The sequence below is a fragment of the Tursiops truncatus genome, chromosome 2 (genome assembly GCF_011762595.2).
Source record: "Tursiops truncatus isolate mTurTru1 chromosome 2, mTurTru1.mat.Y, whole genome shotgun sequence".
In the NCBI taxonomy this organism is placed as follows: Eukaryota; Metazoa; Chordata; class Mammalia; order Artiodactyla; family Delphinidae; genus Tursiops; species Tursiops truncatus.
The window spans coordinates 73391733-73407839 of NC_047035.1; the positions used below are offsets into that span (position 1 = coordinate 73391733).

General features: G+C 40.3%; 1 protein-coding gene across 2 annotated transcripts; it reads left to right on the forward strand.

The window, feature by feature from the left end:
* The first annotated feature begins 11840 nt into the window (after nt 1-11840).
* On the forward strand, nt 11841-15406 carry LOC117311057 (cathepsin G-like). 2 transcript variants are annotated; one of them, XM_073800598.1, is made up of 6 exons: nt 11841-12161; nt 12654-12769; nt 13507-13654; nt 14103-14235; nt 14384-14638; nt 15086-15406. In XM_073800598.1, the coding sequence occupies exons 2-6, from the start codon at nt 12715-12717 to the stop codon at nt 15245-15247; spliced, it is 753 nt and encodes a 250-aa protein (XP_073656699.1). In that variant the 5' UTR covers nt 11841-12161; nt 12654-12714; the 3' UTR covers nt 15248-15406. The 2 variants fall into 2 exon arrangements, with proteins under 2 accessions (XP_073656699.1, XP_033707124.1); XM_033851233.2 differs by lacking the exon at nt 11841-12161 and having other exon boundaries at nt 12231-12769.
* Nucleotides 15407-16107: the final 701 nt, after the last annotated feature.

The following is a 16107-nucleotide window of genomic DNA, read 5'->3' on the forward strand; positions in this document are numbered from 1 at the left end:
TGGGCCTTAAATGACACATTAGACCAGATGGATTTAATTGATATTTATAGAACATTCCATCCAAAAGCATCAGAATACACATTCTTCTCAAGGGCACATGGAACATTCTCCAGGAGAGATCACCTGCTGGGTCACAAAGCAAGCCTTGGTAACTTTAAGAAAACTGAAATCATATCAAGCTTCTTCTCCGACCACAACACTATGAGATCATAAATCAACTATTAGAAAAAAACTGTAAAAAACCACAAACACTTGGAGGCTAAACAATATGTTATTAAACAACCAATGGATCACTGACAAAATCAAAGAAGAATTCAAAAAATACCTAGAGAGAAATGAAAACTAAAACACAATGTTCCAAAACCTATGGGATGCAGCAAAAGCAGTTCTAAGAGGGAAGTTTATAGCAAAACAATCTTACCTGAGGAAAAAACAAAAATCTCAAATAAACAACCTAACTTCACACCTAAAGCAATTAGAGAAAGAACAACAACAACAACAACAATAAAAAACCCCAAAGTTCTTGAATGAAAGAAATCATAGAGATCAGAGCAGAAATAAATAAAATAGAGACAAAGAAAACAACAAAAAAGATCAATGAAACTAAAAGCTCATCCTTTGAAAAGGTAAACTCTAGCCAAACTCATCAAGAAAAAAAGGGAGAGGACTCAAATCAATAAAATTAAAAATGAAAAAGAGGTTACAACAAAAACACAAAGGATCTGAAGAAACTACTACAAGCAACTATATGCTAATAAAATGGACAACCTAGAAGAAACGGACAAATTCTTAGAAAGGTACAATCTTCCAAGACTGAACCAGGAAGAAATAGACAATATGAATAGACCAATCACAAGTACTGAAATTGAAACTGTGATTTTAAAATTTCCAACAAACAAAAGTCCAGGGCCATATGATTTCACAGGTAACTTCTATCAAGCATTTAGAATAGAGTTAACACCTATCCTTTTGAAAGTATTCCCAAAAAAATTGCAAAGGAAAAAGTACTCCCAAACTCATTCTATGAGGCCACCATCACCCTGATACCAAAACCAGACAAAGATACTACAAAAAAAGAAAATCAATATCACTGATGAACATAGACACAAAATCCTCAACAAAATGCTAGCAAACCAAATCCAACAATACTTTAAGAGACCCATACAGCATGTCAGGGATGTAAAGATTTTTCAATATCTGCAAATAAATCTGTGTGATACACCACATCAACAAATTGAAGAATAAAAACCATATGATCACCTCAAAAGATGCAGAAAAAGCTTTTGACAAAACTCAGCATCCATTTATGATAAAAACTCTCCAGAAAGTGGGCATAGAGGGAAACTACCTCAACATAATAAAGACCATATACAACAAACCCAGAGCAAACATCATTCTCAATGGTGGAAAATCTGAAATCATTTCCTCTAAGATTAAGAACAGGACAAGGATGTTCACTCTCACCACTATTATTCAACATAGTTTTGGAATTCCTAGTCATGGCAATCAGAGAAGGAAAAGAAATAAAAGACATCAAAATTGGGTAAGAAGAAATAAAACTGTCACTGTTTGCAGATGACATGATCCTATATATAGACAATCCTAAAGATGCCATCAGAAAACTACTAGAGCTAATCAATGAATTTGGTAAAGTTTCAGGATACAAAATTAATACACAGAAAACGCTTGCATTTCTATACACTAACAATGAAAGATCAGAAAGAGAAATCGCGAAAACAATCCCATTTACCATCACATCCAAAAGAATAAAAAACCTAGGAATAAACCTACCTAAGAAGGCAAAAGACATGCACTTGGAAAACTATAAGACACCGATGAAAGAAATCAAAGACTACTCAAACAGATGGAAAGATATACCATGTTCTTGAATTGGAAGAATCAATACTGTCAAAATGACTATACTACCCAAGCCAATCTATAGTCAATGCAATCCCTATCAAATAATCAATGGCATTTTTCACAGAACCAGAACAAAAAATATTAAAATTTATATGGAAACACAAAAGACTCCAAATAACCAAAGAAATCCTGAGAAAGAAAAAAGGAGCTGGAGGAATCAGACTCCCTGACTTCTGACTATACTACAAAGCTACAATAATCAAGACAGTATGGTACTGGCACAAAAACAGAAATATAGATCAATGAAACAAAATAGACAGCCCAGAAATAAATTTACACACCTGTGGTCAATTAATCTATGACAGAGGAGACAAGAACAGTCTCTTCAATAAGAAGAGGTGCTGGAAAAACTGGACAGCTACATGTAAAAGAATGAAACTAGAACATTATCTAACACCATACACAAAAATAAACTCATATGGAGTAAAGAACTAAATGTAAGACTGGATACTATAAAACTCTTAGAGGAAAACATAGGAAGAACAAACTTTGACATAAACTTCAGCAATATCTTTTTGATCCACCTCCTAGAATAATGAAAATCAAACCAAAAATAAACAACTGGGACCTAATTAAACTTAAAAGCTTTTAGACAGCAGAGGAAACCATAAACAAAATGCAACACACGGAATGGGAGAAAATATTTGCAAACAAAGTGACCAACAAGGGATTAATCCCCAAAATATACAAACAGCTCATGCAGCTAAATATCAAGAAAAAAATCAAAAAATGTGCAGAAGACCTAAATAGACATTTCTCCAAAGAAGACATACAGATGGCCAAAAAGCACATGAAAAGATGTGCAACATCACTAATTATTAGAGAAATGCAAATCAAAACTACAATGAGGTATCACCTCACGCCAGTCAGAATGGCCATCATCAAAAAGGCTACAAACAATAAATGCTGGAGAGGGTGTGGAGAAAAGGGAACCCTCCTACACTGTTGGTGGGAATGTAAATCAGTACAACCACTAGGGAGAACAGTATGGAGGTTCCTTCAAGAACTAAAAATAGAATGACCATATGATCCAGCAATCCCAGCCCTGGGCGTATATCCAGAGAAAACCACAACTTAAAAAGATACATGTAACCCAATGTTCATTGCAGCACTAGTTACAACAGCCAAGACATGGAATCAACCTAAATGTCTATCAACAAAGGAATGGATAAAGAAGATGTGGTACATATATACAATGGAATATTACTCAGCCATAAAATAGAATGAAATAATGCCATTTGCAGCAACATAGATGGACCTAGAGATTATCATACTAAGTGAAGTAAGTCAGACAGAGAAAGACAAATATCATATGATGTCACTTATATGTGGAATCTAAAAAAAAATGATACAAATGAACTTCTTTATAAAACAGAAAAACACTCATAGGCATATAAAACAAACTTACAGTTACCAAAAGGAAAAGGAGGGGGGAGGGATAAACTAGGAGTTTGCGATTAACATATACACACTATTATACGTAAGATAGATAATCAACAAGGACATATGTAAAGCACAGAGAACACTACTCAATAATTGGTAATAACCTATATGGGAAAGCATCTGATAAAGAATGGGTATATGTATATGTATAACTGAATCACTTTGCTATACACCTGAAACTAACACAACATTGTAAATCAACTATACTCTAATATAAAATAAAAATTAAATTTAAAGAAAAAGAAAAATAACTCGTGTATAAGTGGAGCCAAGTGGTTCAAACCCGCATCATTCAATTGTCAATTGTATTTAGCAGTCTATTTCTCTAGTTTTAAAAATATAAGGATTTTCGGGCTTCCCTGGTGGCGCAGTGGTTGAGAGTCCGCCTGCCGATGCAGGAAACGCATCTTGCAGGACCGGGTTCGTGCCCCGGTCTGGGGGGATCCCGCGTGCCGCGGAGCGGCTGGGCCCGTGGGCCATGGCCGCTGAGCCTGCGCGTCCGGAGCCTGTGCTCTGCAACGGGAGAGGCCACAGCAGTGAGAGGCCTGCGTACCGCAAAAAAAAAAAAAAAAAAAAAAAAAAGGATTTTCTTCTCATATTCTTTTTAAGGATTTCTAGCTTAAACTCATTGTGGCCTATAACAAATAATGTATCATTTTAATCCTTTAAACATTTTTAGACCTAATCTATGGCCTAATCTATGGTCAACATCCATCTCTGCTTGTAAAATGTGTAGTCTGCCTTTGTTGGGTAAGATGTTCTATATGTGTTCATTTTTTTCATCATCCATTTTAAATTCTATATCATTACTAATCAATTTATAATTTGTGTTTTTAAATCTTCCCAAATGACTATGAAAATGTTGCTTTCTGGGTAGCATCCACTCACTGCAGCTGTTGAAAACTCAGCTTTGATCTGCCAGTCACTTGAAAGTAATCTGCCTTTCTTTCTCTAGACGCTCTTAACGTTTCTGCAGTATGATTTCTTGATATGGATTTCTTTTTATTATTTTGCTTGAGATTTATCTTTTTAACCTCTAATTAAAAGTTTTTCACCAGTTATTTTAAAAATCTCGGCCAATATCTGATTATATATTGCCTCTTCTCATTGTCTCTCATTCTTCTAGAACTTTAATTCAACATATGTTTAACCTTCTAATTCTACTATTTTCTATTTTTTTATCTTTATACCTGTCTGGGATCCATCCTTTACACTTCTTTCAGAACTAATTTATTTACTTTTTTAACATCTTTATTGGAGTATAATTGCTTTACAATGTTGTGTTAGCTTCCACTGTACAACAAAGTGAATAAGCTATATGTATACATACATCCCTATATGCCCTCCCTCTGGGTCTCCCTCCCACCCTCCCTATCCCACCCCACTAGGTGGTCACAAAGCACCAAACTGATCTCCCTGTGCTATGCAGCTTCTTCCCACTAGCTAGCTATTTTACATTTCGTAGTGTATATACGTCAATTCTACACTCTCACTCCGTCCCAGCTTACCCTTCCCCCTCCCCATGTCCTCAAGTCCATTCTCTACGTCGGCGTCTTTATTCTTGTCCTGCCCCTAGGTTCATCACAACCTTTTTTTTTTTAACATTCCATATATATGTATTAGCATACAGTATTTGTTTTTCTCTTTCTGACTTACTTCACTCTGTATGACAGACTCTGTCTGTACGTCCACCCACCTTACTACAAATAGTTTGATTTCATTTATTTTCATGGCTGAGTAATATTCCATTGTGTGTATGTGTCACACCTTCTGTATCCATTCATCTGTCGATGGACACTTAGGTTGCTTCCATGTCCTGGCTATTATAAATAGTGCTGCAATAAATATTGTGGTACATGTCTATATTTGAATTACGGTTTTCTCAGGGTGTAGACCCAGGAGTGGGATGCTGGGTCGTATTGTAGTTCTATTTGTAGTTTTTTAAGGAACCTCCATACTGTTCTTCATAGTGACTGTATCAATTTACATTCCCACCAACAGTGCAAGAGGATTCCCTTTTCTCCACACCCTCTCCAGCATTTATTGTTTATAGATTTTTGATGATAGCCATTCTTACTGGTGTGAGGTGCTACCTCATTGTAGTTTGGATTTGCATTTCTCTAATGATTAGTGATGTTGAGCATCCTTTCATATGTTTGTTGACAATCTGTATGTCTTCTTTGGAGAAATGTCTATTTAGGTCTTCTGCCCATTTTTGGATTGGGTTGTTTGTTTTATTGATATTGAGGTGCATGAGCTGCTTGCAAATTTTGGAGATTAATCCTTTGTCAGTTGCTTCATTTGCAAATATTTTTTCCCATTCTGAGGGTTGTCTTTTTATCTTGTTTATGGTTTCCTTTGCTGTGCAAAAGCTTTTAAGTTTCATTACGTCCTATTTGTTTATTTTTGTTTTTATTTCCATTTCTCTAGGAGGTTGGTCAAAAAGGATCTTGCAGTGATTTATGTCATAGAATGTTCTGCCTATGTTTTCCTCTAAGAGTTTTATAGTGTCTGGCCTTATATTTAGGTCTGTAATCGATTTTGAGTTTATTTTTGTGTATGGTGTCAGGGAGTGTTCTAATTTCATTCTTTTACATGTAGCTGTTCAGTTTTTGCAACACCACTTATTGAAGAGGCTGTCTTTCTCCATTGTATATTCTTGCCTCCTTTATCAAAAATAAGGTGACCATATGTGCGTGGATTTATCTCTGGGCTTTCTATCCTGTTCCATTGATCTATATTTCTGTTTTTGTGCCACTACCCTACTACCTTGATTACTGTAGCTTTGTAGTATAGTCTGAAGTCAGGGAGCCTGAGTCCTCCAGCTTTGTTTTTCTTTCTCAAGATTGCTTTGGCTATTCAGGGTATTTAGAGTTTCCATACAAATTGTGAATTTTTTTGTTCTAGCTCTGTGAAAACTGCCATTGGTAGTTTGATAGGGATTGCTCTGAATCTGTAGATTGTTCTGGGTAGTATAGTCATTTTCACAATGCTGATTCTTCCAATCCAAGAACATGGTATATCTCTCCATCTGTTTCTATAATCTTTAATTTCTTTTATCAGTGTCTTATACTTTTCTGTATACAGGTCTTTTGTCTACTTAGGTAGGTTTATTCCTAGGTATTTCATTCTTTTTGTTGCAGTGGTAAATGGGAGTGTTTCCTTAATTTCTCTTTCAGATTTTTCATCATTAGTGTATAGGAATGCAAGAGATCTCTATGCATTAATTTTTTATCCTATTACTTTGCAACTTCATTGATTAGCTCTAGTAGTTTTCTGGTAGAATCTTTAGGATTCTCTATGTATAGCATCATGTCATCTGCAAACAGTGACATCTTTACTTCTTCTTTTCCGATTTGGATTCATTTATTTCTTTTTCTTCTCTGATTGCTGTGGCTAAAACTTCCAAAACTATGTTGAATAATAGAGGTGAGAATGGGCAACCTTGTCTTCTTCTTGATCTTAGAGGAAATGGTTTCAATTTTTCACCATTGAGAACTAGGTTGGCTGTGGGCTTGTCATATATGGCCTTTATTATGTTGAGGTAAGTTCATTCTATGCCTAGTTTCTGGAGAATTTTTATCATAAATGTGTGTTGAATTTTGTCAAAAGCTTTTTCTGAATCTATTGAGATGATCACATGGTTTTTATCCTTCAACTGGCTAATATGGTGTATCACATTGATTGATTTGCATATATTGAAGAATCCTTGCATTCCTGGAATAAACCCCACTTGATCATGGTGTATGATCCTTTTAATACGCTGTTGGATTCTGTTTACTAGTATTTTGTTGAGGATTTTTGAATCTATTTTCATCAGTGATGTTGGTCTGTAATTTTCTTTTTTTGTGACATTTTTGTCTGGTTTTGGTATCAGGGTGATGCTGGCTTCGTAGAATGAGTTTGGGAGTGTTCCTCCCTCTGCTATATTTCGGAAGAGTTTGAGAAGGATAGGTGTTAGCTCTTCTCTAAATATTTGATAGAATTCACCTGTGAAGCCATCTGGTCCTGGGTTTTTTTTGTTGGAAGATTTTTAATCACAGTTTCAATTTCAGGGCTTGTGATTAGTTTGTTTATATTTTCTATTTCTTCCTGGTTCAGTCTTGGAAAGTTGTACTTTTCTCAGAATTTGTCCATTTCTTCCAGGTTGTCCATTTTATTGGTGTATAGTTGCTTGTAGTAATCTCTCATGATCCTTTGTATTCCTGCAGTGTAAGTTGTTACTTCTCCTTTTTCATTTCTAATTCTGTTGATTTGAGTCTTCTTCCTTTTTTTCGTGATGAGTCTGGCTAATGGTTTATCAATTTTGTTTATCTTCTCAAAGAACCAGCTTTTAGTTTTATTGATCTTTGCTATCGTTTTCTTCATTTCCTTTTCATTTATATCTGATCTGATCTTTATGATTTCTTTCCTTCTGCTAACATTGGAGGTTTTGTTCTTCTTTCTCTGATTGCTTTAGGTTTAAGTTTAGGTTGTTTATTTGAGATTTTTCTTGTTTCTTGAGATCGGATTGTATTGCTATAAACTTCCTTCTTAGAACTGTTTTTGCTGCATCACATAGGTTTTGGGTCATCATGTTTTCATTGTCATTTGTTTCTAGGTATTTTTTTATTTCCTCTTTGACTTCTTCAGTGACCTCTTGGTTATTTTGTAGTGTATTATTTACCCTCCATGTGTTTGTATTTTTTACAGTTTTTTTTTTTCCCCTCTAAGTGATATCTAGCCTCATAGTGTTGTGGTCGGAAAAGATACTTGATATGATTTCAATTTTCTTAAATTTACCAAGACTTGATTTGTGACCCAAGATATGATCTATCCTGGATAATGTTCCATGAGCACTTGAGAAGAAAGTGTATTCTGTTATTTTTGGATGGAATGTCCTATAAATATCAATTAAATACATCTTGTTTAATGTGTCATTTAAAGCTTGTGTTTCCTTATTTTTTCATTTTGGATGATCTGTCCATTGGTGAAAGTGGGTTCTATTATTGTGTTACTGTTGATTTCCCCTTTTATGGCTATTGGCATTTGCCTTATGTATTGAGGTGCTCCTATGTTGGGTGCCTAAATATTTATAATTGTTATATCTTCTTCTTGAATTGATCCCTTTATCATTATATAGTGTCCTTCTTTGTCGCTTGTAGTAGTCTTTATTTTAAAGTCTATTTTGTCTTATATAAGAATTGCTACTCCAACTTTCTTTTGATTTCCATTTGTATGGAATATCCTTTTCCATCCCCTCACTTTCAGTCTGTATGTGTACCTAGGTCTGAAGTGGGTCTCTTGTAGACCGCATATATATGGGTCTTGTTTTGGTATCCATTCAGCCAGTCTGTGTCTTTTGGTTGGAACATTTAATCCATTTACATTTAAGGTAATTATTGATATGTTTGTTCCTATTACCATTTTCTAAATTGTTTTGGGTTTGTTTTTGTAGGTCTTTTCCTTCTCTTGTGTTTTCTGCCTAGAGAATTCCTTTAGCATTTGTTGTAAAGCTGCTTTGGTTGTGCTGAATTCTCTTAACTTTTGCTTGTCTGTATACGTTTTAATTTCTCCATCAAATCTGAATGAGATCCTTGCTGGGTAGAGTAATCTTTGTTGTAGGTTTTCCCCTTCATCACTTTATATATGTCCTGCCAGTCCCTTCTGGCTTGCAGAGTTTCTGCTGAAAGATCAGCTGTTAACTTTATGGGGATTCCCTTCTATGTTATTTGTTGCTTTTCCCTTGCTGCTTTTAATATTTTTTCTTTGTATTTAATTTTTCATAGTTTGATTAATATATGGCATGTTTCTCTTCGGATTTATCCTGTATGGGACTCTCTGTGCTTCCTGGACTTCACTGACTATTTCCTTTCCCATGTGAGGGAAGTTTTCAACTATAATCTCTTCAGATATTTTCTCAGACCCTTTCTTTTTCTCTTCTTCTTCTGGGACCCCTATAAGTTGAATATTGGTGTGTTTAATGTTGTTGCAGAGGTCTCTTAGACTGTCCTCAATTGTTTTCATTCTTTTTTCTTTATTCTGCTCTGTGGTAGTTATTTCCACTATTTTATCTTCCAGGTCACTTATCTGTTCTTCTGCCTCAGTTATTCTGCTCTTCATTCCTTCTAAAGAATTTTTAATTTCATTTATTGTGTTGTTCATCATTGTTTGTTTGCTCTTTTGTTCTTCTAGGTCCTTGTTAAACATTTCTTGTATTTTTTCCATTCTATTTCCAAGATTTTGGATCATCTTTACTATTATTCTGAATTCTTTTTCAGGTAGACTGCCTATTTCCTCTTCATTTGTTTGGTCTGATGAGTTTTTATCTTGCTCCTTCATCTGCTGCATGTTTCTCTGTCTTCTCATTTTAACTTACTGTGTTTGGGGTCTCCTTTTCACAGGCTGCAGGTTTGCAGTTCCCGTTGTTTTTGGTGTCTGCCCCCAGTGGGTGAGGTTGGTTCAGTGGCTTGTGTAGGCTTCCTTGTGGAGGGGACTGGTGCCTGTGTTCTGGTGTGTTGGGCTGGATCTTGTCTTTCTGGTGTGCAGGGCCATGCCCTGGGGGGTGTTTTGTGGTGTCTGTGAACTTAGTATGATTTCAGGCACTCTCTCTGCTAGTGGGTAGGGTTTTGTTTCTGTCTTGCTAGTTGATTGGCATGGGGCGTCCAACACTGGAGCTTGCTGACCATTGGGTGGAGCTGGGTCTTAAAGTTGAGATGGAAATCTCTGGCAGAGCTCTCACCAATTGATACTGCATGGGGCCAGGAGGTCTCTAGTGGTCTAATGTCCTGAACTCAGCTCTCCCACCTCAGAGGCTTAGGCCTGACACCAGGCTGGAGCACCAAGACCCTGTTAGCTACATGTCTTAGGCTTCTAAATATGTATCCAGCATCCACTGCATAGAAGTCTGATTTTCTCCTGCTGTAATTCACTTTCCAGTCCTTGCAGATTGGCTCTGTTAGATCACTCTTCTGATGCTGAGTAAGGCTGCTCACTGTTCCAGTCGGCAGCTCATTTCCTTCCTTAAGCGGGAAGATCTCTGAACTATTTTAGGTTAGTAATTCTCTTTTCATCTTTGTCTAAACTGTTATTAACTCTATTCACTGAGATTTTAATTTTAGTTTTTCATTTTTTCACTTTTGAAAGTCGTATTTAGTTCTCTTTCAAATGTTATGTCACTTATTTTAAGGTTCGTGTTCCCTGGAATTCTTTTAAGGTTTGTTTTTATTTCAACATAATAAGTTTTTCAATCTGTATTTTATTATACTAATAATATTATCCCAATAATTAATGGGTTTTCCCCCCTCTTTTCTTATCTATTGTTTCTTAGTCATGGTGTCTTGTATCTTTGTTTGCTTCTTGATCTGTTTACATTTGACTATATGTTTATCATTAAACTTGAAAAATAAATTTTTAGGTGTCAAATTCTGGAATTAAGTGAATTTCCTCTAGATTTACATTTGACTCTGCCAAGTACTTTGGTACACAAGATATAACCACATTAACGGCAGTTCAATGTTTGAGAGTCCATAAAAAGTCCAGGTAATTACAATCTTTCACGAAATTATTTGCAAGAGCTAGCCCAATACCTCTTTTTGGTTACTTTGAGCATGTAGACTTTTAAGTTCCCAGCTTATTGTGGGGAGGGTTTGACCAGACCTGCTTGTGTGGGTCTTGGTCTTTCATTTCTACACCCCTCACCTTATATGGTCATCAAAACAAAAGTGCAAATTTTGTGGGTTCAGCAAATTACCTCAGAATAATAATAGCTACTGCTGGATTCCCATTATTCCTTCTGTTTTAACCTAATAATCTCTCTTGCTTTGGGAGTTCTTCAAGACTTCTAAGGTTTTTATACATTTTAAACAGCTTTGTTTGGGGTTGTTTCTAGTGGGAAAATTGGCATGGAATCCTAGTCACTGTTAATGAAATCCCCTATCCACATCTCTATTCAGATCATTGGGAGCATATATTTTACTCCTCTTTTTTCACATGGGCAGTCTGTTGTTTCTACTTTCCCCTTTGTTTAAGTTAGAGTAATAATTTTAAAACAAAATTAAGAGTTAAAAATTTAAGTAACAATAAATTAAACTTACCCAAATACTAAGGCACTAATAAAGCTCTTATACTATTTTTGCTTTTTTTCCATTTTCTAGATATTAGTTTTCAGATTCATGAAGAAATTTCATGAGGTTGCAATCATTGAGAGTGTAATAGAGAAGGAATTAAGATCTTTACAGCTTTAAAATTGGTGATAATTGATGTATATTTATATATAGGGAGGAGATCCTTAACTTTCATAAGATTTTCAAGTGGGTTATCACAATCCATAAAAGACTGAGAATTGTATTAGTTTTCAATTCTGATACTTTTGCAAAAATTTTACCATACTATAATGTTTTTCTGTGCCAACACAGTCTTCTAAGTATTTTTATGAGTGTCTCACAGCCCCCTGTGTTACGCTGCAGGACTCTGCCGTGCCTTTCTCTCAATGATGAATGCCTGGGTCCACTTCTTCATGTGTTACAGGGAGCACAGCAGTGACGTACCTCCTTCTTAGGAGCTATCACCCCCGGGGCAGAGATGGGATTAAGTTGATGGGACTCTTATACCATGGATGAATAGGATTTGAGATGTTTTTCCACCAGGGTCTGATGGCTTGCAATAAAATCAAGTCACTAGGCCTTTTCTGTATGCAGAGAACCTTCTGGGACATAAAGGCCTTTGCCTTGAGTAGGAAGCAGGAGAACAGAAGTCGTCCACAGTGTCAGGATTTCACTGAGAGTTTGCTGGGGCTCAAGTGACCTGACAGCATAATGGTCAGTGGCAGAGCCTCATTCTTCCCTTTCCTTTCTCTGGCGGTGCCCTCCACACACTCAGGGGAGAGAGCTACTCAATCTGCATGACAACTTCTAGAAAGAAGTGGGAGCAGCAAGGGTCTCAACAGGGGGCTAAGGCCAAAGGGTGAAGACATGCAGGCTCCAGTCAATGAGGGAGAGGAAGGAGGAAATAGAGAGCTCCCAGCTTTGATGCTTGTAGGGATTATTGAATTCGGTGGGTTTGAGGTTCTGGGATACAGTGACCCGGTCCCCATCCCTGTTGCCTTGGGTTCCCATTTCCGCGGCCAGCAATGACTCAGCAGCTGTGCGGGATATTGCGCTGAAGCCTTGGGTTACTGTCTTCCCCCACATCACTGGCAGTTAGTGGGCAAGCCTCTTGGGCAGCCTTGGGTGATGAAACCTAGCACAGCAGCAGGAGAATGGGAATGCGAATTCTCAAGCCCCCACCCTCACCCTTCCTTCCTCTTTCAGGGGCTCAAAGTCTGGCAGGAGGAAGACCAGAAGCAACTGACTGGGCAGACTTCCCAGGACGATGCAGCCACTCCTGCTCCTGGTGGTCCTTCTCCTGCCTCCCAGGGCTAGGGCAGGTGAGTGACCGTCCCCATCCTCAGAGGCCAACCCCATCCCATAGACTCTGGAGCCAGACCACTCAGGCACTTCCTAACCCTGTATCATTGGGCAGCTTGTTTGAGTTCAGAGTTCCTCAGCTCCATCATCTATAAAACAGGAATTATGTCAGGCCTACCTCAGAGAGCTGACATGAGAGTTAAATGACTTAGTGTACATAAAATGCTTGGAGTCGTCCTGGCACGTACTACTTGCTATATAAACACGCTCTCTGAACTCATTCTGCAGCTCCTGTGGCAGAGCCTAGGAGATAAAGATACAGCAATAGCAGGCCCGCCGGCTCATCCTTAGAGCCTTAAATTCATGAGCTGGCCGTGAGCTGGACTCACAGGGATCTGGAGACCCCCTGAGGAAGAAAGTACCACGGGACTGCAGGGAGAGGCTGCTCAGAGGGCTCCGGATCTGCCATCCCCACAGCAGAGGAACCTTCCTCATTATGGGAGGCTGCAGCTGGCCTTGCCTTCTGGGGAGGTGGGAGGGAGCTGAGGCTGGGATGGGGAGCCAGCGGCGTTTCCTGCAGACTCCTGGAGCCTCCCCCAAGGCTGGTGCCCTGCAGACCCAGTTCTCATGAACCACCAGCTTCTCCGGCCCGTGTAGCACCTCTCCTGCCTCGCCATCTTCTAACATTTCTGGAGCCACCAAGCCGAAGCCCACACACCTGTCAGTGCAGAGATAAGTGCCTAATCCTTCCTTCCAGGGCAGATCATCGGAGGCCAAGAGGCCAGGCCCCATTCCCACCCTTACATGGCATATGTTCAGATCCAGACACCAGTGGGTCTGACCACTTGTGGGGGATTTCTGGTGCGAGAAGACTTTGTGATGACAGCAGCTCACTGCTTGGGAAGGTGAGTCACTAAGGGGCTTCTGGGCACCAGCAGAGCAGGTCCAGAAGATTTCATGAGAGGAGCCATTGAGAGCAGGGTTCTAGCAATAAAGGGGTGAAAAAAGAGCAGCTAGGGCTTGGGGAGCAGGGAGCAGGCCATTGTAAATGGGGAGAAAGGAGGACCTGATCAAAAAGAGCAAGATGGGGAGATGGAAGGCACACATTGGGGCTCAAAATATGAATTCAAGCTCCTTTTTTATTGTAGGGGAGGCCAAATATAAGGTCGCTGGGTTTCCCACCACCCCCAGATCAGGGCTGTGGAGACCAAGGGCATAGAGCCCAGTGCCAGAGCCCTCCTGTCCCCACCTCCCTTGGCTGATGTCTCGCCACCCTGGGCTGTCACGTGACCTGCATCGGGGAGTGCAGTTCCTGCAGCTCAGACCTACTTCTAGGCTCCCTTTCCTTTGCAGACAAATAAGTGTCATCCTGGGGGCCCACAACATCAGGAGGTTGGAAAGGACTCAGCAGCGCATACCGGTGCTCAGAGCCATCCCCCACCCCGGGTACAATCAGCAGAACCAGAATGACATCATGTTACTGCAGGTACCGACCCTCTGGTACTTCACCCGGGCGGCTCCCTCCCAGCTTGGGGGACCAGGGAGGGGGAAGCCGAGCAGACTCCCAGGGTGGTGGTAGGCATGGGGTGAGCATGGCATAGACAGTCCCTGAGTGCCTGCACGCTTCCTGCCAGCTGAGAAGCAGAGTCAGACGTAATCGAGCTGTGAGGCCGGTGGCTCTGCCGCAGACCCAGGACAGGCTGAGTCCTGGGACCCTGTGCACCGTGGCCGGCTGGGGCCTTCTCGGCCTGAACAGGAGAACAGACACGCTCCAAGACGTGCAGCTGACAGTGCAGAGGAATGGGGAGTGCAGTAGACGCTTCATGTTCTACACTGGCCGAACACAGATTTGTGTGGGCGACCCAAGAGAGAGGAAATCCGCCTTCCTGGTAAGACCACGGGCAACTGCCGACACTGTCCGAGACAAAGGGACGTGGGCAGACTGGGCAATGGGGACAGACTACATCCCCATGGCCTCAGTCTGGGGCCCAGAGCAGAGTGAGTTGGGGGACTTTTCCCCGTCAATCTGGTCTCTGGGGGAATAGCAGGTGCACCAGACACAGGGCGTACATGTGCAGCGTTTTCCTGGGGCCGGTGAAGGTACCTTGACCTGGGTTGTTCTGGAGAATAACCATAGCCAGGGCTGAAGCCCAGTGATGGAAAAATCCAGAAGCTCGACTTCTGCTGCCCCTCACCCTCCCATCTCACACACAGCCAGCAGTGGAAGGAGCCCACCCACGCCTGTCTTCTCTGAGGGTGGGCCCTAGGGCCTCAGGAGCGGGGAGGCCTGGAGAATGGAGGCCCGGCTTAGTGTCCCTTCCTCTGCTTGCCCACAGGGGGACTCCGGTGGCCCCCTTCTGTGTAACAACGTGGCCCAGGGCATCGTCTCCTACGGAAACAGGTTTGGGACTCCTCCAGCAGTCTTCACCAGGATTTCCAGCTTCCTGCCCTGGATACGGAGAACGATGAGACGCTTCAAAGAGTGGGGGCTGGAGTGACACCCCCTGTCACTGACTCCCCTTCTCTGGGGCAGAGCCCAGATCCAGGGCGGTTCCCAGAGCCTTAATAAACATCCACATCTAGAGTGGAAATAACCGATTCCTCATTTGTTCATTAAACATGATTCAATACACAGCAAATGTGTGCCAGGACTGAGTGTGAGCTCCTCCAGGAAAATGGGGTCTCTTCCCCAGGACAAGTGAATCCCCGTCGCCCCCATCCTGGGAGTCAGGGTGAGCTTCTTCTCTCCTCCAAGCCATGCATTCCTCCATCTCCCCTCCACCCGCTCTGGGGAGTGATGGAAGGACCTATCTCTTCCCAGAGTAAGGCTCCTTATTCTCCACCCTACCAGAGACTCTCCTTTAGGTATTAAAGTGTACCCCAAAACTGTGTGCCACTGGCATGGGTAGGACAGGCAGATCAAAGGGATGATTGAAATTCTATACAAGGCCCAATTGAACATATGGTTAACAATTCTCAAATCACTGAGAAACAATTAACTTTTAATAGACGACATTGAAACAAAATAGAGAATCATTGGGGAAAAAAGATAAAGTTGGGTCCATACTTCTCATCATAATCCGAAATAACACTCAGATGGGATCACAGATCTAAATGTAAAAAAATCAATCCATACAAGTACTAGACGAAAAAAAATAATTTACTTTCTTAAAAATATCTAACAAAACACCCATATCAAAGCTGTGCTATTCACAATGCCCAAGAGATGGGAGCAACCCGAGTGTCTATGGACAGCCAGAGTTTCTGAAACCTTTACCCATACCAGCCCTGACTGTACTATAGACCAATATTCTCATTTTCAATGTGATGAGGGTCTCCTTCTGGTTTCGTTACTCTA